Genomic DNA, 21,734 nt, shown 5'->3' with positions numbered 1-21,734 from the left:
TTTTCCTTTATTTAAATCTTTTTTTAAACATTGTCTTTTATCTTTTTGGTTGTTACTATAAGTGGAATCTTTTCCTACACTGTTTACTTACAAGAGAGGTATTTCTTTTTTGCATTCTCTACACAGCCCTTTGTTGAATTTTCTTATTTTAATTTTTAGTAGTTTTTCCAGTTAGTTATCTTAGGTTTTCAGATGTATAACCTTGCCAATAATTTTTTAAATTTTTTTTTCCTGTGGTATAATTACATTGGCTTATAGTTTCTGAATAGTTTGGAATAGGAGTGGTGGTGGTAGGCACCTCTGTTCTGTTTCTGATGTGCGTGGACATGCGGCTTGAACTCAACATGTCACTGTAATCATTGACTTTTGGCTTGAAATTTTTATATATTTTAATTTACATCCTATAACTGCTTTCTTGCTCCAAAGTTTTCTAGTCACTAATAAAGTGAGATTGTTTCACATAACCCAGCATAAGGGTTTCTAAGTTATTTTCTAAGGGGAAGCTCTATTTGTGTTGTGTTTTTTGTTCTAGGCAGTTAATAATATCTTGCAAGCAATCTCCAGACTTTTGAGAAAACAATGGATTTTATAACTTAAAGTCTTAGGTGGTGCATAGCAGACTCAGAGAAGTAAAAGACTTCTATGACCTTAAAAGAAAATTGCAAGGTTTCATTGGAAAACAGAACAGCCAGAAATAGTTTCTCCCTCTGTACTTAAGAGACAGGCCTGATAAAGGCAAAAATGTAAACAAACCATCTGTTAAAATAAACATAATTACCACAGCAAAAAAATCTGTAGAAACAAAAAGGGGTTCAGAGCCCTAGGCAGTGGCTTATTTATTTTAAGTTGTATGTGATTCAAGCTGTGTAGGTCCAGTAGGAAGAAACTGTTGATGAACAACTGTGTGACAGTTAAGACTCACAGATAAGAGAAGGCATATCAAAAACCCATTGTTTGGCTGTAGAATCCAACGGAATGTTATTAAATACCTATCTTGTACAAAACCTCCTTGGTGCTGTCTGGCAAACTGAAGATGAATAAAACAGAGACCTTACCTCGCAATAACTCACTATTCAACAAGCCATAGACCCAAAGCACTCTGTATACTATTTAGGTATGTGACTGAGTATATGTAGTTTTAGTGATAGACTGTGATAAAGGCAGTAATGAGGTATGTAAGATTAGGATTATGAAAGATGAATTCCAACCAGAGAATCAAAATTTCTAAGAGAAGTAAAATTTGAGCTGGTCTTGAGAAGTACTGTGGCTGACAAATATGTCAGAGGAGCAACATTGTGGTCTTATTCCATGTAGAAGGAACAATTAAAAAGGATTTAGATTATGTTGATAGTTCTTACCACCCCCATCCCATGCAAACACACAAAATAATAATAATAATAATCACAGTAGGAGTGAGAAGAAACTTTGAGAGGTGAAGGATATATTTATGAACTTGGTGGTGGTGATTATTTCATGAGTTAAATACATACACCTTTTCACGTTAGTCATACCTCAATAAAGTGATTTTTTAAAACTTTGGAAGTGAGGTGTTCAGTTTCCCCAGTAATATGCGTATACACTTTATGTGTTTTTTAGTCTGTAGCAGTGTGCACAAAAATGGGCACATTTCTGTCCTCTAACATCCCCCTAATGTTACCGAACTTAGATCTCTGCTCAAAAGCCACTAATCAAGAGGCAGATGTCAGTAGAAAGGAAAGGTGCTTTAATCAGAAAAGCCAGCAATCTGGGGAGAAGGTGGACTCATGTCCTAAGATCAACTCTGAAGCTCCTGCTCAGCCAAGACAGTTTTAAAGGGGGGGAAAAAAAGAAGGACGTACAATCTCAGTGAATCATTGAGGCAGGAGGTTGGGTTCTGCATCCTTCTCCATTGTGTGCAGACTGGCTGACTTTCTTCTGATGTTATCTTGCCCATGTGATCTGCCTGCAGGATTGCTTAGGGGGCTGTTGGGAGTAGAGAGCTAGTCATTCTTTAACTACTTCATTCTTCATTCTTCTTTTTATCTAGGAAGAGAATCAACAGGTTAGGCAAGGTGTGGTGTGCATTCAGGAGAGAATAAGTCAGGAGTTAGTTTAAATTGCCTTGTGAGCTCATTCCTATAATTAGATTTTTTTCAAGGTTAGAGATGGGCAGAAATGGGCAAACGGGAAAGGGGCAAAAGAACCGTTTGCACTAATTCATTGCTCTAGAATATCAACGTTTTTATATATGTTATTAATATCTGAAAGATTTGTACGTGTGATTGGAGCTCTAGCTCACTGCAGCTGGGGCAGGGACAAACTTGCTGAGTGTATTAGGAGTGAAAGTTAGGTAGATTGAAGCCACAGTGGTGGACTTTGAATACAAGACTTAGTGATTTGGGAAGTGACAGAATGAGGATTTTTTTTTTTTTAAGAAAAAGTTTTAAGGAAGTTTAGGAGTTTAAGAATTTTTAAAAACCTCGAGCCTTTAAGTTCATCCCTTTGGAAATGTAGGACAAAGGAGTTAGAAAAACTGTATTTTACACACTTAAGACAAACTTTGGAATGTGCAATCAAAAATTACAATTCTGGCAGTTACAGAAAATATTTTAAAAAGTGAAATATAATCAAAACAAGAGGCATTAGGGAGCTTAGCAAATGAGCAGAGTCAGAATTACCTACTTAAGACAAGTTTTTTCTAAACATCTTACAAGGACCTCATAAACAATAGCAGAATTTGCAAATATGTCAGAAAGTGAAAGGGATCCAGAGAATCAGTGGGACCAAGCTGATGGGCACCATGAAGAAGAGTGCCCAGATAGGAAAAAGGAGAGAAGAGAGACCCTCAGTGATTCCTTGATTTTCATCTTCACTGAGAAAAAGGTGGGGGGAGGGTCTCATTCCTGCAGAACGGATAAATATGTAGAATATTCTTGGTCACATCAACAGATTGAATAGAGATAAATCACTAGAAAGTGTGATACTGTCCTCAGAGCATTTTTTAAAATATAAATTTTCATGCAGTAAAACTAGCATAAATTTCAAGTGTACATCCATTTTGGTGAATTTGTACCTAATTGTACATCTGAGTGTGTTCTTGCTTGTGTCTGGCTTCTGTAACTCAATGTATTGTTGACCTGAATGTTTTGAAGGGTGAAATTCTTGACTTATTGGTTAAACTGTGTCACCTTTTATAAACAGCAACTTGGTAGAGGACTGGCAAAGTGCCTGTCTGGGTTGCCTTCTCCCTGTAGTGTTCTTGAGGGGACCCTGAGAAACTCAGCCTGGCACAGCCTATTTCTAGGCTAGGCAAGCTGCCGCGATTCAGTGGGGGACCATCAGCTAAGACAACACAGTTTCTTTTAAAAAGAAATCAATCTGACTAAACTATCAAGAGTTCTTCAGAGGGACTAAATAAAAGAAACCTTGTTTCTTAAATTCACTTAAATTTTTAGAATAGTTTTCTCAACATAAAAATAGCTCTATTATAGAACCAATACGTGCTTCTAATTTTTTTTTCTGAGTGTAGTTGAAAGGTATAAAGAAGAAAACAAAAATCACCTGTCATCTCACCACCTAGAATAACCCCTGTTTAACATTTTGGTACGTAATCTCCTCTTGTGGATTTGTGTGCTAATATCTTTCTGTGTCAGTGATTCTGACGCTGTAAATCTGTTAGGATTAGATTCAGCTCTGAGTGAGAGGAAGCCTGAAGGAACCACGGCTTAAACAGTTTGGATGTTTGTTTCTCTCTTACAAAGGAAGTCTGGGGTAAATAGCCCAGGTCCCACACAATGCTGAAGAGAACATGTTTTTATTAACTTTTTTTTTTTTTTTTGCACCCATCTGGAATTTGCTTTGTGTAAATTCCTTAAGTGAAATTGCGATACATGCACATTTTAAATTTTGATCCAGTATTGCTCTTCAGAAGCTCTTTCATTTTCATCCACCAAGAGTAAATGTTTCCATTTCCTGGCATCCCCATGATTGGTTTCTTTATCCTGTGCCGGTGTGTGGACAGAGCATTTTCTCTCAGCGCAGTTTTAATTGGCACTTCTATTATTTGTTAACGTTTGAACACGTGTACTTTTTTATTTGCCCCTTATATTTATTTGTGAATTACCTATTTGTGTTTTTTGCCCATTTTTCTTTTGGAATCTTTATCTTTTTCTTACTCATTTGTTATAGTTCTTGTTATATTAAGGATATCAATTCTTTGCCTCAGTTTTATAAATTTTTTTTCCAATGTATCTTTTGCCTTATTCATAGCAGTTTCTACTCTACTGAAGTTTTTAGTATAAATAATCAGATTTATCACTATTTTCTTCTGGATCATAGCTTTAGGGTGGTGCTTTAAAAGCTCTTTTCTACCCCGGGATTATATCACACATTTCCCTAAAGTTTTAGAATTTCTCTGCTCACATTCCATACAAAGATTTTCGAAGAAGTGTTTTATCATAGACCACAACAAACTGAAAATCAAAATCAAACCGGTTCCTCTATTAAGCATGGGTCTCTCTACTGCCATTTCTATAAGATCAGTATTACATAATTAGTTAAAAAAAAAAAAGCCGCCTCTTTGTTCTCCCCCAAGGACCCAGATGGTAGTGTCAAATGAAAGCTCTCCCCTTTCCTGACCCCTGATTCGTTACTGGTGGACTAATAAGAAATTTTTTTTTATTCAAAAGCCTTTTTGAGACCGTCAGAACATTGCTAACAGCCTGATTTTTGTCCTGACATAAATGCATATGAAGAACCAAGCATGAAGTGCTCCATAAATGGTAGCTGTTTTTAGAAACTTACTCACTTAATCAAAAGCTGTTTGTAAATTCATTTCTTTGAAATCTTATGTGACCAAAAGGGGTGTGAACTTTTCCTCTGATTGACGCAGAAGCATATTCATTCAAAGGTTGAATATAGGCACATTCTTCTCTGTACTGATAGGCATTATATTTTGGTCATCTTTCCCCTAAATAGAACAGTCTTGTCAACAGTGAAAGTCTGTTCAGTTAGGTAACACCCCTTCCTGATTATTTGCACAAGTGCCCCAGCAAGCTCCCTAGTAACCACGATAACTCTGCTCTCTTCCTTGTGGTTAACTCTGATGTCCAGATCTGTCTGGATCTTGAACCCTGAACCAATGCATTTATCTGTGGGTTGAGGGGGAAAAAATGCAAAATGTTTTTAACATGCGTAGAATAAACTAGCTTACTCTTGATTAATATTAGACTAACAGGTGTCCCTATTGATGCCAATCCTCTTAGCCACTTACAAGATTTACATTTTGCTAACCCTTTTCCTTCTTTCTTGCTCATTGTCATTGCTGCAGACTTGCAGCTATTTGTATAAATTATATCGTCTTTAAGTTGTCTCTACTGTTAAGTAATTCATCCCATAGATGATACTTACCACTTCCATTAAATTTATCTTTATTCATCATAATCATAAGTTGCTTTTTACCAGCACTTTTATCACCCTAACTTCTCTTGTTCATAGGATATTTTGGGTTAATACTGTTCATTAAATACTGGAAAACGAATTACAGGTAAAACAAACACTGTAGAACAAAAGCAAAAAAGCAGTGCGTAAGTCAATCATATGTGACTTTTAACACAATTTCTTTTTGATGGTGGTGGGGCACACCTTTTGCTCTGGAGAGTAGATGTGTTCATAGTTTCTGTGGAAGATTAGGTTAGAGTAGTACTTGCCATTTTATTATAACCATTAGGTATTTCTACCCTTGTCTGTATCTCTCATATTTCTTATTTCCTTTCCTCCAGGTACTGTTACCTCTTTCTTACTCAACCTCTTTTAAAACTTTGTTGCCAACAGAAACCTCTGGTGATTGCTCTTTATTCCAAAAGTGAAAAAAATTTTCTCTGATTTAAAAAAAAAATCTAGTTAGTGTTTTTTAAGAAGAAGTCAGGAGTACAGAAGTATCTGATGTAGAAAGTAAAAGTTCCCATCTGGTCAACCACCCTCGCCCCTGCAGTAACCACTCTTACCAGTTTGGTATATATGTGTCTCCAGTCTTTTTTTAATTAAAAATTTTTATCTAAATATATGTATTGACATAAATGAGGTCATATGCATAGCTCTCTGCTTTTTTTTCCATCAACTATACTTTTTAACATTTTTAAAGTTCTGTTTGTGTGTCGTGTTCCCAATCCAACCCCTGTTTTCCCTCCCTTACCCTTAATATTTACTGTCAACATTCCCACCCTTCCTGAGCTTCTGTTGGGGGTGGTGCGCGTTGCTTTATGACCGCTCTCTGCATCTTTACTCATTTTCATCAAAAGCCAAGTCAGAGGACAGGATAAGCAAGAGGGAGCAGCCTTAGTGTCAGTTACCCAGCTGTGTGTGACACTCAGCCACTCTCCAACCAGAAAGTGGCTTCTCTGTGTTCACCATGCATGCTACACATTTTCTGCTCAAGTGGAAAATTAGCCCTCTATCTTATCCAGCTGTGTAGTCAGTTTGACAGTGAGTGTGATTGGCACCTTTAACAGCTCTCCTGAAGATAGACTCGAGATACAAAGTGGAAGAAAGTGAAAGATTACCAAATAAAATTGAAATGTATTTATAGGAATCTCTGAGTGTTGGAGGGCCTGGCCCAAAATTCTCAGCAGGGGCAGTGGTTCCAAATTAGGCAAATTTGGCTCAGTGGAAGGTAGTTTAGCTCAGGATGGTCTCGTGTCAGGCAGGGATTCTCCAGAGTGTGCTCGCCCTCTCTCTGCCATGCTAAGAATCTTCTTACACACCCTGTCGGGGTGTGGAGTGTCTCCTGGCGAGTTGCAGCGTTACAGTTATTGACAGCAGTGAATGTGTACACTCAGGTGTGTTGGTGCAGAGAAAAGTTCACCAGCCTTGGAAGATTTTGGTTCCTCATTTTTAAAAGAAATATTTGGGCTATATGATCTTACACTTCCTTCCAGCTTATAAATCATGTAATTTCTTGTATTTTCAGAGAGGTAAGTTGTAAAAGAACACAGTGGCATAGTTATGTCTTGATGACAGGTTTTACAACAGAACAAGGAGTTTTGGTTGACCCAGTGAAATGATGGAATAATAAGAAACAACATTTTTGTGTTAAAATAGAGCTTAGAAATAATCTAGTCAAGTCTCCTTATTGGTCCGATGAAGAAATCTGAGGCCCAAAGAATTTAGGGACTCATTTGGACTAATACAAATTTAGAGACAAAGTTAAAACTGATACTTTATGCCTATGTTAAATGAGATGTTGGATGCTGTGATGTACAGCCCAGCAATAAAATCTGACTCTGGTTTATTTAAGCTAAAAATAAATTCCCACTTTGGAAAACAGTTTGGTAGTTTCTTACAAGGTTAAACATACCTAACCCAGCAATTCCACTCTTAAATATTTGCCCAAGGGAAATGAAATATATGCCCCTATAAAAACCTGTACGTGAATATTTATAGCAGCTTTTTTTGTAATTGTCAAAAGCTGAAAACAACCCAGATGTCCATCAGCTTGTGAATGTTATTGATAAGCAACTGTGGTACATCCAGACAATGAAATACTTCTTAGCAATAAAAAGCAGTGAGCTGTTGATACATGCAATAAGGATGACTCTCAGAAACATTATACTAGTGTTGTACGAGATTTCCAATTGCTCTGCATCCTTGCCTGCATTTGTCAGTCTTTAATTTTGACCTTTCTAATAAGAGTGTAATGGCGTCGTATTGTGGTTTTAATTTGTATTTCTCCAAGGACTCAAGTTTAGCATCTTTTCTTTTGCCATCCATATCTTCAGTGAATGCCTCTCCACATATTTTACCCATTTTTATTGCATAGTTTGTGCTCTTACTGAGTTGTGAGATTTCTATTTTTAAGCTTTGTTTTCAAGTTCTTTATCAGATATTTGTCTTTCATATATTTTCTCCCAGTTTCTGAGTTATTTTTCATTTTCTTAAGAGTGTCTTTTGAAGAAGTTTTAAATTTTGATGAAGTCCAACTTATAGGTTTTCTTTTATAGTTTTTACTCTTTGTCTAATCTAAGAAATCTTTGCCTAGCTTTCCCTCTCTTTTTGTAGAATTGCCCTGCCAGTACAGTATTCACCAGCTGCATGTGGCTTTTAAACAATTTTAAATTGTATTTTATTTTAATTAATTAAACTTTAAGTTAAAAGCTGATACTCGATTCAGTTATTGAGGAAACTTTAAGTATATTCAGAAGATCTTGGATATGTCGATCCACTTTTTCAACCATAAGTTTTATGAACTCTAAATGCATATGAAGTATTTCAGATGACAGTTTAGCATCTGAATTGAAATATGCTGTAAGTATAAAGTTCACACTAGATTATGAAGACTTAGTACAAAAAAAAGTAATGTAAATCATGCCTCATTAATATTTTTATATTGATTATATGTTGAAATGATAATTTAAATATATTGGGTTAAATAAAATGTATTACTAAAATTAATTTCACCTATTTCTTTTACTTTTTCAATTTAGCTACTACAAAATTTTAAATTATGTATGTGATATACATACAGTGCTTTTCCAGAAGTCATATTCTTTTAGTCTTACATTTAGTTCTGTGATCCATTTTGAGTTAGAAGTCCTCTCTAACCCTAATATTTTATGATTTTTTTTATGGAAGCTTAAGAGTTTGATGAACATAAGCAAGATTATTGGGGGAAAATTAATTCTAAAAAATTGAGAATTTTTTAAATTAGGAAATAACCACATTTTTTAAATACTAAAACATACTAATGTACAACTTCTCAAGGATGTGGAAATGACTGTGTTGGTAGTTAATTAACTGTTTGAATGCTCTCTGTTCTTGGTCCATTCCAAACTGGCTGCCTTAGAGGCAGTCTAGCAGAGGTTAGGTAGTGGTACAACAGGGAAACAATACTGAGTGAGAGGTTAGAAATGATGACTAAACTATAGTCACTTATTTCTAAGCTTCTTGGATTTTCTTCTATCCACCTATCCTCCTCATATTAAATCTGTTGCTTTTAGTATAATACACTATTATAGTTTTTCTTCTAATATTAGTGGAATGATTTAAGAAGGCACATTGAGAATTTATACTGGTTTGAGTGCAAAAATCAGTCTCTTATTAACTGTATGACCTTGGGCCTTGACAGTCAAATGGGTATCGATAGTGTTAACTATTCCATTTGAGGGAAAGATTGGATAGAAAATATTTGTTGATAATTCTTATTGTTAGTGAAGGTAATTCATACAATGAAGTTTTCAATTCCTATTTCCTTTCTAAGCTAGGGTCTACCTTTATTTTTAGAATTCCTTTTCAAGTGTCAGCCCTGATGTGTATTTTTTATGAATATGTATATTTTATAAATATAGCTATCATATTAATATAACATTTCTGATAGATAATTATCAATATCATTTGAAATTTTTCTCATAAAATTAAAAGCCTTGCTGAATCCTGTTAAAGAAGTATTTTGCCAAACTTCATAAAAAGAATCAAGAGTTTTTTAAAGTTACTAACGTAATCTCAAAACTTTAGACAAAAATCTGGGCGTTATCTTTGTTTCTTTCCCTCAATGCAATATCTTGTTGAATCATCCTTCTCATGAGGTAACATTTTCACTTTACCCCATTTCCATTGTCATGTCAGTAGCATGAACCATTATCACTAGTTTGAAAATGAGCACAGTTCCTTCAAAATTAACAAGAATACCTAGCAGATTGCTGTACTAATACTAAAATATCCATTAAGATCTCTTAGATTTTATTTTTGTACCATGAGACTTTTGTCATAAGGAAAATAGCACTACAAATTTTGACAATAGTAGGAAAGGTATACTTACATAATTCTGATGTCTGCGGAAGTGTCCGATAACAATACAGTAACAATGTTACTAACATTAAATAGGTGTTAATAGTTTGCTTCTTTATTTTGGATCAGATCTCCTTCCTCGCCTCCCCGCTTTTTTAAAGACATAAGTTCTATCTAAAACTATGATCCCCAACCTTCACTTTTCCTCCCTCTCCAGAGGTTACTGCTTTCCTCAAGTTCACGTGTGTCACGCATATCTATGCTTTTATTAGTTTAGTATACGTTAAGGTGTGTATATATTCAGCATTTTTAGGTATTGCCAAATCATCCTCCAGAGTGAGTGTAACAATTTATACTCCATTTGGACTGCATTCTTTCCAGTATGTAATATCATCAGTCTAATTTTAGCCTATTTAAGGATTTCTCATTATTGTCTTATTTTACATTTCCCTGATTCTAGTGATTCTGAGCTTCTTTATATTTTTTTTATTGACCACTCTTGTTTCCCCATTTCTGTTAGGTTTTTAAATCTTTTTATTGTTTTTGATTTTGTGTAAGCTTTTTATACTGAGCAGGTTACCGATTTTTTTTTAATAACATATATTGGAAATATCTTCCCCCAGTTTCTGACTTGTGTTTTCACTCTGTTATGATGTATTTGAAGATTTTCATTTTAAAATTCCATAGTCAAATACATGAATCTTTTGTCTTATAGCTTATGTTGCTTGTCTCTTAGGAAATTCCCCATTATCCCAGAGTAATAAGGTATCATCCTCTTTTTCTTTTATTTTTCACAAGTTGTAAAGTTTTGTCTTCGTATCTTAAGTAATTAAGTCATCTGGAATTAATTTTTTTTGGAATGGTGTGAAGCAATTTTTTCCAAATGGGTTACAAACTCCCAGCAGACTATCTTGGTAATGCTGCTTTTATCATATGTCAAACTCCTACATGTGTGTGCTTCTCTTCTGGGCTGTTTATTCCATTTCCATTGGTCCATTAGTGATCACAATGCAACATCCTGCTGTTGATTACATTGTAGTAACATCAGAAAATTTAAATCCTCTCTAATCACTGTTCTTTAATTTTTAGCTAATTATAGCACTTGACTCTTTCATATGATTCTTAATTTCCATAAAATATAGACTAGTGAGAACTGCCTTTTTTTTTTAATAGAAAGATTTAGTTTAAGGAATTGGCTCACTTGACTTATAATGTAAGAATCTTACAACAGTATACTTTTTTTTTTTAATCTAGAAGTCAGGTAGGGTGGCAGGTGAGATAACAGAAGAAACAAACTGCATGTGGGTAAAAGTGTTAAGATGGATGATGAGTATGTGGAAGTTCACAACTAGATTATAAACTCACTCTATATTCTTATCAACTCAAAGTATGGTCTTGTAGAGCACATCATCTCTGCAGATTTTTTCAGTTTCTGATGATGCCCTTCTCTCTGTGTAGCTTGGCATACTATGGTGGTAAAGTGTCCTCTCTCTGAATCTTACTGTGCTGGATTCAATTCCTGGTACAGCCCCTTACAACTTTGGGGCCTCATAATCTCTGTGCTTCATTTTCTTCATCTGTAAAATGGGAATGTAGTTCCTACCATAGACTTCATGGGGGAATTAAAGGAATTAAATATAAAGTTCTTGTGAACTTGTCAGAGTACCTGACATTTAATAAACACCGTGTCATATTAACTATGTATATTATAATTATTTTAAATAAGACTAGGGAAGAGGAGAATATATGTGACATTTTAGTCCATGGTTCTTTCTGCAAAAGACAGACTTATTCCCCAAAGCCAATTTACTAAAATTCAATTTGCCATATGACAAAATTGCCAAGTTTACTGAATGCACTAATTTGCCAAATTCTTTATTTTTTTAATTGAGATATAGTTGATTTGCTAAATTCTTGTGCTCTTGTTTGTTTTTGTTTTTTTTTTAAATGAAGTTTACAGTAATTCATACTGCTTTTGAAAGATTTCTGTGAGGCTGGGTTGGCTGGTTGTCATTTTGTATTCATAGCAGCTTTTTAAGTATTAGATAATCGCTGAAACTTGAGGTTGTAATGTGAGTCTTCTTAGTAATAGATGTAACATTAAGAAACACTTATTTCAAAATCAGGAACTATAAACCCCCAAGGGCTATGTACCTCAATGAAAGGAGTAACAGGAAACTAGCATTTGCTGCTCAAGAGGTCAGTAAGGAAGCTAGTCTCTGCAAGGAGCCTGGGCCAGTGCTTGGAGAGTGCTGAAAGTCTGATTTGTATGCTACCTATAAGTATAAATGTTCAAACTGAAGAATCAACTTAAAGATTGATCTCAAGATGATGATTATTTCTTGAGGACCTGCTTCAACCCATTCTGCATAGAATTCCCACAGATATAGACCAACCAAAGGTGGGCTCACATCCAAAATTCTAAAACAGCAGAAATGAAATCCACCATGAGTTAGAATCAGCAAACGTAAGACTCCCAAGAACTTCAGACAATTGTACAAGCTGATGGAAATTCTAAAATTAAAATGTTAAAATGATTAAAGACATATATGAAGATATCAGACCTGTGAAAAGAACAAGATGCTCTTTGGAAAAAAAGAGAACTTCTTGAAATGAAAAGCAGTCTTTGAAAAGAAAATTTCAGTAGATGAGTTAAATAGCAGATTTGACACCCCTGAAGAAAGAATTAGCAAACTAAGATAGAGCTGAGGAGAGTACCCAGAATGCACTCTACAGAGCTAAAGTCAAAATATGAAAGGATAATTTAGTTACAGAGGCAGAAAGTAAAATGAAATATTACAACGTATTTTTAATAGGCATTCCACTAGTAAAAAATAGAAAGAATGAGAGAGGGATAGTATGCAAAATGATGATGACTGACTGTTTTCACAGTTGTGAAAGATGAGTCCTTAAATGTTAGAAGCATAACCCGCCCCCCCCACCATAAAAAAGAAAATCACACTAATATACATCTTAATGAAAGATCAAAACACCAATGGCGAAGGGAAGATTTTAATAGTGACCTATAATGGAATACTGGTTAGACTGGCAGCAGATTTCTCATCAATGCTAGTAGATGCCAGAAGACAGTTGGATTAATATTTTTAGTTTCTAAGGTAATTTGCTATCCTATAATTCCACCACCATCACTGTTGAGTAATAAAGTCAAAATTGAGAAATTTCCAAACTAATAATAACTAAGGGTTTACCTTTTGAACACCATCACTGAAGGAAGTAGGAAGTTCAACCTAAAAGAAAGATATGGAATACAGGAAGATTGGTGAACAAAGAAATTGGTTAAAATGATGGTAAGTAATCATTAACTGTGAAAAATAGTATAAAATGATTCATTGACTCTACAGTATTGTTGTTAAGACAAATCTTTCTTTTATTTACCTAGCACTGAGGGAAAAACAACATTAAGGATTAAATCATGACAAGTTGCTTTATTGACAATGCTGGTCAGTACATTAATCTGTTACATGAACTTCTCTTTCCTTTTAAATTTCTTTTTTCCAGCCCAAGGAATTTGGCAGTTGCTTTCATATGCATTGCCTCGAATGTGATGGGGAATCCTTTTGTACATATCTTGGTTACAGACCATAGCAAAGTTTCATCAATTTGTAAATAACTTCCATAGTAGGAAAAAAAATCAAGAAATAACAACTAAAACTCAAGAAATCAAGAAATAACAGTATAATGATATTACTGAGAAATACAGAGGTAACTAGAAGAAATAGAAGAGTCAAAAGTAGTTGCCTCTCAAATTGGGTGATTCATTTTTTTCCTTTTTTTTTTTTTAATTGAAGTATATTCAGTTTACAGTGTGTCTATTTCTGGTATACAGCATAATGTTTCAGTCATCCATATACATACATATGTTCCTTTTCGTATTCTTTTTCATTATTTGTTACTATAAGATATTGAATATAGTTCCCTGTGCTACACAGTAGAAACTTGTTTATTTTATATATAGTAGTGAGTATCAGCAAATCTCAAACTCTCAGTTTATCCCTTCCCACCTGCTTTCCCCTCTGGTAACGATAAGTTTGTTTTCTATGTCTTTGAGTCTGTTTCTGTTTTCTAAATAAGTTCATTTGTGTCATTTTTTTAGTGTCCAGATATAAGTGATATCATATAGTATTTTTCTTTCTCTTTCTGGCTTACTTCACTTAGAATGATGATCTCCAGTTTCATCCATGTTGCTGCAAATGGCATTATTTTATTTTTTATGACTAAATAGTATTCCATTGTGTGTGTGTGTGTGCGCGTGTGCGTGCGTGCGTGTGTAAATGTTGATGGACATTTAGATTGTTTCCATGTCTTGGTTATTGTAAATAGTGCTGCTGTGAACATTGGGATTCATGTGTCTTTTCGAATTAGCGCTTCCTCTGGATATATGCCTGGGAGTTGGATTGCCTAATCATAGAATAAGTCTTTTTAGTTTTTTAAGGTATCTCCATACTGTTTTCCATAATGGCTGCACCAAAGTACTTTCCCAGCAACACTGTAGGAGGGTTCCCTGTTCTCCACACCTTCTCCAGCATTTGTTGTTTGTGGACTATTTAATGATGGCCATTCTGACTGGTGTGAGGAGATACCTCATTGTAGTTTTGATTTGTGTTTCTCTGACAATTAACGATATTGAGCATTTTTTCACGTACCTATTAGCCGTTTGTATGTCTTCATTGGAGAAATGCTTGTTTAGGTCTTTTGCCCATTTTGGGGTTGGATTGTTTGGGTTTTTGTTGTTGTTGTTATTATTAAGTTGTATGAGCTGTTTGTATATTCTAGAATTTAAGCCCTTGTCAAGTCACATCATTTGCAAATATTTTCTCCCATTCCGTAGGTTGTCTTTTCAGTTTTGTTTATAGTTTCCTTTGCTGTGCAAAAGCTGAAAAGTTTAATTAGGTCCCATTTGTTTATTTTTGCTTTGGTTTCTCTTGCCTGGGTAGACTGCCCTTGGAGAATGTTGCTAAGATTTATGTCAGAGAATATTTTGCCTTATTTCTCCTAGGAGGCTTGTAGTGTCTTGTCTTATGTTTGTCTTTGAGCCATTTTGAGTTAATTTTTGTGTATGGTCTGAGGGAGGGATCTAACTTGATTGATTTACATGTGGCTGTCCAGTTTTCTCAACACCACTTGCCTTTTCTCCATTATATGTTCTTGTCTCCTTTGTCGAAGATTAATTGACTGTAAGTATGTGGGTTTATTTCTGAGCTGTCTATGGTTTTCCATTGATCCTTATGTCTGTTTTGGGGCAATATCATGCTGTTTTGATTACTGTGGGGTGATTCATTTTTAACTGTGTGTGTATGTGTGTAAAATTTCATTTAAAAGATGCAAGACTGATTAGCTGAAGGTAGAATTGGTATAGCTATATTATTTAGAAATAAACCTAGAAATAGATTTCAAGACAAAGAGCATTACTTGACAATAAACCATTCACTAGCTGTAATCCTGAGCATTATGTACCTAGCCGTGTAGCTTCAAGATGTATAAAGCAAAATGTGACAGAATTACAAAAAGAAATAGACAAGTTCTTCTCTCTCAAGACTCAAAGTAGGTAAGGATATGGGAGATTTAAATAAGATAATACACTTAATCTGCTCTGTGTACAACAATTAGATTATACATTTGCAATTTTCATACACACTGGATCATTTGTTAAAAAAGAAACAACTATTCACATGTAGAGAGTCAAAAGGAAGTTTCAATATCAAAAAGTTATGTACAAAATCTGTTCTGTGACCATAAGAAAATTAGAAATCAATAACCAAAAGATAATCATTACAACCTTTATATTTGGAAATTAAACCAAACACACGTGCACACACACAACACACACTTCTTTGTGGCTCAGAGAAGAAATCACAATAGAAATCACATAGTATTTAGAAATGGATAAATTGAAAGCAATATAAACTTATAAAATGCATCCAGAGTATCACTTAGAGGGCTGTCTGTAGCCTGAATGCGTATTTTAATTTTAATCAACTACACATCCAACTGCAGAAATTTTAAGTATGGTAGATAAAACTTGAAATAGAACAATAAAACAGAGCAGAAATTAAATAGTAACTGCAAAGATACATTTATGTTAATGATAATTGACTAGTTGGTTATGAACTAAAGGAATAAAACATTTTAAACTGTAAAGGAAGGGAAAATAATAGTAACAAAAGAAAAAGCAGTGCATTGCTCCTGGCTCAGAGAAATGCTATTATATAGTAAAAATGGCAGCCTTCCCTAAATATATAGATTAAATGTAGCCTCTGTTTACATCCTTGGAAAAAATTTTTTAGAATTGAAGTCTAGTCATCTTAACTTATTTGAAGATACTACAAAGTAAAAACTGTACAGCATTGGGGGCAAAAATGAAAAACAAAAACAAAAAAAAGACTGACAGACAAAATAGAGATTTCAGAAAACTATTCAAACTATTACAGGGCTCAGAGGTGTTAAAAGCTGAGAATAACTTAGAAAGGAATCATCTTTAATGAGTTTTGCTAGGACGTTTAAGAAAACGGACTCATGTTTTTGTCGCAGTTGTGGATAAGAGATCAATTTAGGACTATTTATGAAAACAGTGTTTTCAGAGATCATATTGGTTTGTCAACATAATAGCTATTCTGCAAAAGTGTGTCAACAGAAGGAATGCAAAAAAAAAGAAAGTCAGAATATTGATAGTTGTAAAAACTGAGTAACAGTAGTTTATTATTTGCCTACTTGTATGTTTGGAATTTTCCATAATAAAACTTTTTTAATGAAAGTGAGGGAAAGGGAATATATGTACTAATTAAGTATAACTGGTAAAAGATTTTATCCAAAAAATGTAAACAATGCTTGTATGTATTAAACATATATAAATTCCGAAACCAGTTTCCATTTATTCAGTGGTTAAAAAAGATGAACAAGCACACAAGGAAATATAGATAGTAAAGCATTACACAGAAGTCTGCAGCTTTGTTATTAAGTAGAAATAAAACTAACTTGAAAGCATTGCTATGTGCTTGTTAAGCTAGAAAAAATAGAAATTGTAAAACCTTATGTTGTCTAAAATATTCACTTCTGTACTCAGTAGTAACTGTGTCTTCCTGGGAGGAAAACTAGCAATAGACAATGTTTGTAAAAATTTTCATTCACTTTACCTAGTCTTAGGGGATACACGCACATCCAAGACATTAGTAAATGCCACATAGAACAGAATTTCTTGTCTAAAATGCTGTAAATTTAGGTGCCCCCCCCCCCAAATGTAGGTGAGCTCTTCAGCCCCGTAATGATTCTCTATCTATAGCAACAATGAGCACATTGTTGAGAACCTTGCCGAGTACTCCAGTCAGGCTTTGTATCCGTTGAGTCCTCACAACTTTAGGAGGCTAGCTTCGGAAACCGCATCTTACAGATAAGGAAACTGAGTCTTTGCAAAGTTAAGTGACTTTCCCCAAATCACACATTCATAGCAAGCATGACCAGGCTTTGAGCCTAGGCAGTCTGATTTCAGGCTCCCTGCTTTAAATCGTTTCTCCAAACTGCCTCTCAAAATTAAAACGTTTATGAATTAGTTGATTTCCTGGTTTAGGGCCATTTAATTGCTCCCACATAGCTATTAGTGACGTTTACTAAGATTATATGCTGCATTTTGGTGTAGATTCTAGTTGGTTTTGACCACACTGCTGATGGGAGTCAGCAGTGAAACAGATCTGCTGTATCACTGATGACACTGTAAATAGGCACAGCGTTTTTTGGAAAGCATTTTGGCAGCGTATTTCAAGAGTCATAAAATGCTCATATTTTTTGACCTAGTTAATGCCACTTCTGGGAATCCTCTGAAGAAATAGTCCAGTATGGAAAAAGCCTTAAGCGCTAAAGTTATCACCACAGCCATGTTTGTAAAAGAGCAACTGGAAGCAGCCCTGAGTGTTCAACACTAAGAGAATGATTAAACAAAGCATGGTATGTGTACTTAGGCAGCCAATAAAAATGAAGTGTGATGCAACACAGTGAGTCTTAAAAGCAGTGTACAGAACAGAGTGTGCACTGAAATTACAGCTTTTACAGGTGTGAAAAAAGGCAGGAAATATAAAAATGATTGCGGGTAATATTTTTCTTTCTGCTAGTTTTCAAATTTTCTGTCATACAGACTTATTTCTAGTTGTAAAGTTAAAGTCACATGATTACTTAATGTTCTGTGTGTTAATCTCATAGCCCTCGCTAGATTATAATCCGTTTGGTGATTGTAGGCAGCATGTTAGAGATGGGCAAAGAGCATCACTAGAGATAGGGGAACCTTGCCGAGTACTTCGTTTACTGGCGACAGTTACCCTGTGCCGTGTGTCTTAGCTGACTGAGTTGCCCCACAAAGTGAGCAGTGCAATTTGGAGAGCACGAGTGGGGATCTTTGGAGTCAGGAGACCTTGCTGCATGTCTTTGGCTCTTCTCAGACAAGCCACTCAAACTGTGTAAAGCTTAATTTCCTGATCCATAAAATCAGAGCTAGTGAGATCAGGGTCTGGCACTCTTTTAGTAGACACTCTGAAAACATTTCTTCTGTTCAGTTATGGCCCTTGTAAAGTGTCCCTCTCCTTTCTGTATCCTTGGACGGCAGGAGCAAGTGTGCAGTCTGTCGGCTAACTTCTTTTACCTGAAATCTTTCGAGCAGCAGCTTTTTACATGTCCATCTTCTGTCTTCTGGTGCAACGTTAAATTAAAATATCCATAATTTAAAGATGAATTTTGTTATTCAGTTTGACTGGCTAACTTTTCAGTTTTGTTTTAAGCATATATTCTTTTTCTGATGGTAAAAGTATGGGAAATGCTTGTCATCAAATGTTCAGAAAATACCAAGCTGTCTTTTCACCCAGAAATAACCATTATATACATTTCATTTCTTTTTAAATTTTTCTGAATATCTGATTTTTTTTCTTTCTGTGGAGGAGTATAGGAAAGCTCTTATTAGAACGTTTGTTATGTTTGGGGCAGGTTTAACAGGATGCTTTGTGTTCATTCTGAGATAGTTTATCTTTAACAAATATGTAAATATGTAAAGACCAAGCTATCAGCAGGGAACCAGGTGGAGAATGGGGGGGGGGGTGGAATGGCTCTGCCTCGAGTAGTGGGAAAATGTTCTCTGTAGTTCTGGTATCTATCAAAGTATGAACTTACATAAAGTATAATTACCAAAACCTTGCTTCCTCGTCTTTTCTTTAGTACTTTTCAGTACTGTTTTCATTATAAGTAACTTTGTACCCTTTCAGGCCATGAGTTGTGAATTATGGCTTGGAAAATATGATTATCATACATAAACTTGGAATGCCAAGAAGCTTGCAGAATACCCACAATTTTTTGGCTCTTGGCCTTATCAGTTTTAGAACCTACAGTTTTCAAAAATCATCAGGTTTTATAATGTCTTCTGGAGAAGGGGAGGAAATTTATCCAGTGTCAGAACTGACAAGAGCCACCAACGCCTGGAGGGACTTAGCCTGAGCGCCCGTGGCCACATGGGCGTGAGCACTAATGCTCCGTTGCCCTCACTTGTGCTTAACTCAGAAAGAAAGAATGTGTTTGTCAAGAGATGAAGACCCCTGATCTCTCCACTTTGGGGGCTTTGGTTCAAGAGAAGCTTCTACAGGATGACTTCAAAAGTCGAGGGAAAGGTCTTTTCTCTCTTCTTTGATTTACTTTCTTCAGAGCAGCAGTCGAATTACGAAAGGTGACTCAGAGTACACGCCATAGAAATAATTTCAGCATGGCGTGTCTGTCTTCCCCACTGCACCGAGGAGGGCGTGAGGAATGTTTGAGGTCAGTGTATTGTGTTGCCTCGTCACTCTCCTTTGAACATGCGGCTCGTGCCCCTCTGATTTCTGAGGTCTGCTGCCACAGGCAAGAGACTCTTGATTGGTCGAGAATAGGTGTCCCTCGCTCCTGTCTAGTATCTGCACGTCAGGGAAGTCACTTGTCCTTTTGAGTCATTTCTTGTGACAAGGCTGAGCCTGAACTTCCTTACTGATGCTTGTTTGGTAACCCTTCCCAACCATTTCTTCCTGGAAGAAAGCCCCCTGACTTATTTACAGAGGAGAAAACCTAACCTGTAGCACAGTTTGAAGTTCCAGCTCAGAGTCTAATTGACATCCACAGTTTTGCACAGCACTTAGTCATGACGGGATAATGGGAATTCGGAAATGTCCTGTGAGAGTGGAGTGGGAAACTGCAGCCTGGAAGCCTTCTGTATGGAGTAACTTCAGCCCTTCTAAAACTCTGCTTGCCTGGGCTCTAACTTGGCACCCTAAGGAAGACTGAGTACATTCCGAGACTTCTGAGTATGCTGAATGTCAGGGGAAGTGGTAGCCAGCGCTGTAAAAGGGAGGAAGCCGTATACACAGTTTGCTGAGTTTACACACTGTTCTAATGAGGGAAGATAACCAACTTTATTTAATTCACAATTTATTTTTTTTAGACTTTTTCTATAATTGATTTATTGACAAAAGTGATTTGATTTTTTCTTTTTTCAGTATTGCCTTTCAGGGCACCCAACCTTACCATGCAACGTGCTCAAATTCAAATCAACCACCATTATGTTGGACTGTGGACTGGACATGACTTCCACCCTCAATTTCCTTCCTTTGCCGCTTGTTCAAAAGTAAGTGCTGATGCATCTGAGACAAAATGAGCTCCAGTGTGCTGAGAAGCGGTACCCAGTAGCATAAAGATTACCAGTACCTCGTGTGTTGTCTTAAGTTGACTTCGTTCCCTTAAAAATGTTCTTCATCAAAATATGCTTTGGCTTGGGTTGACGGAAAGTGTTGTATTGATTTATTGATTGACTTCTTTATTATAACTTCTTCTGAGCTTCTGTAAAATGTTTCTGCAACTGCTTAGTGCAAGTGAGGTCATATATATTTCATCTTTCTTGCTAATTCATGTAAGAGCTGATAAATGGTCAACTGATAAGCCCCAAGAATTGAATTTTAGAATGACTTAACTGCCTTTGCAGGGACTTGACATCATAGAGCCTGATGTTCCTTTTTGATAGAAATCTATGCATTATTTTCATACTAATCATCTGTGGATATCATAGAATCATACATGAAGCCAAAGTCCCTGTCTTAAAGCAGGCAGATTACCCCAGGCCTACAGTCAGCTCTGTTTCCTCTTACTGAGACCTTGTCTAGAGATTGATTTTTCCAGCTTGCTGTTATTTAGAAGCAGAAATTTCTAAGAAAAGTGGGTAATTTTCAGAAGCAAATATACTCCCAGTAGCGAAAAGTGATACCACATAAAAGAGGAGAGACAGAAAAGCTATCTAAAGCAGATTTAAGAGCTTAAAAGCATAATAAGCTAGGTAAACCATCTAATGTATCTCATTCGCTCCTGAAGACATCGCTGTGTGCAGTGATTATTCATAATGATAACCCCATGAACCATGTAGAAAAACTATAATTAAAAATCAACCATTGACTTTTTTTCTGAGATAAGGGATATAGTAAGGTGTTGGGGACAAACTCGAAGTTAATTCCAGATTACCTTGTATGCATAGCTGATAAAATCCATTTATAATGACATCCAGCACTTAAAAATACATATACCATCCACAGATATTATCCACGGTTGGTTCAAGAGCTGTAGGTATTTTTCTCATATATTTCTCAACAAAAATGACTGACAGGTTGTTTCTTACTAAAATAGCCTAACGTTGTTGTCTGTTCTTCCAAAGATTAAAATGTTCATTCATTTGGTGTTTTAGACCAGGGGATATAGACATGAACAAGACAACTTTTCTTCACTCATGGAATTTATAGACTGTTAGGGAGAAGGAATTACACAGTTGAAGGTTTAATTATACTTGTGTTAAGAAAGCAACTATATACTTGGGGTAATTACTGAAAAAGAAAACACAAGGTACTCAGGATTTCTAAAAGGGGGCCTACATGCTGTGCAGGGCATGAATCACCTAGGTGTTCAGAACCTGCGTTAGT

General features: G+C 35.6%; 1 protein-coding gene across 1 annotated transcript in view; it reads left to right on the top strand.

The window, feature by feature from the left end:
• The window catches only part of INTS9 (integrator complex subunit 9), an 84,459-nt gene that overhangs the window by 7,903 nt on the left and 54,822 nt on the right, over nucleotides 1–21,734 (top strand). The window contains exon 2 of the mRNA XM_031442134.2: nucleotides 20,271–20,398. Within this exon, the coding sequence (XP_031297994.1) occupies nucleotides 20,271–20,398 (128 nt within the window). The remainder of the gene's footprint in view (nucleotides 1–20,270; nucleotides 20,399–21,734) is intronic.

The sequence above is a fragment of the Camelus dromedarius genome, chromosome 36 (genome assembly GCF_036321535.1).
Source record: "Camelus dromedarius isolate mCamDro1 chromosome 36, mCamDro1.pat, whole genome shotgun sequence".
NCBI lineage: Eukaryota > Metazoa > Chordata > Mammalia > Artiodactyla > Camelidae > Camelus > Camelus dromedarius.
Note: the sequence above shows the minus strand (reverse complement) of the source record. Positions and strands in the feature narration are given on the sequence as shown.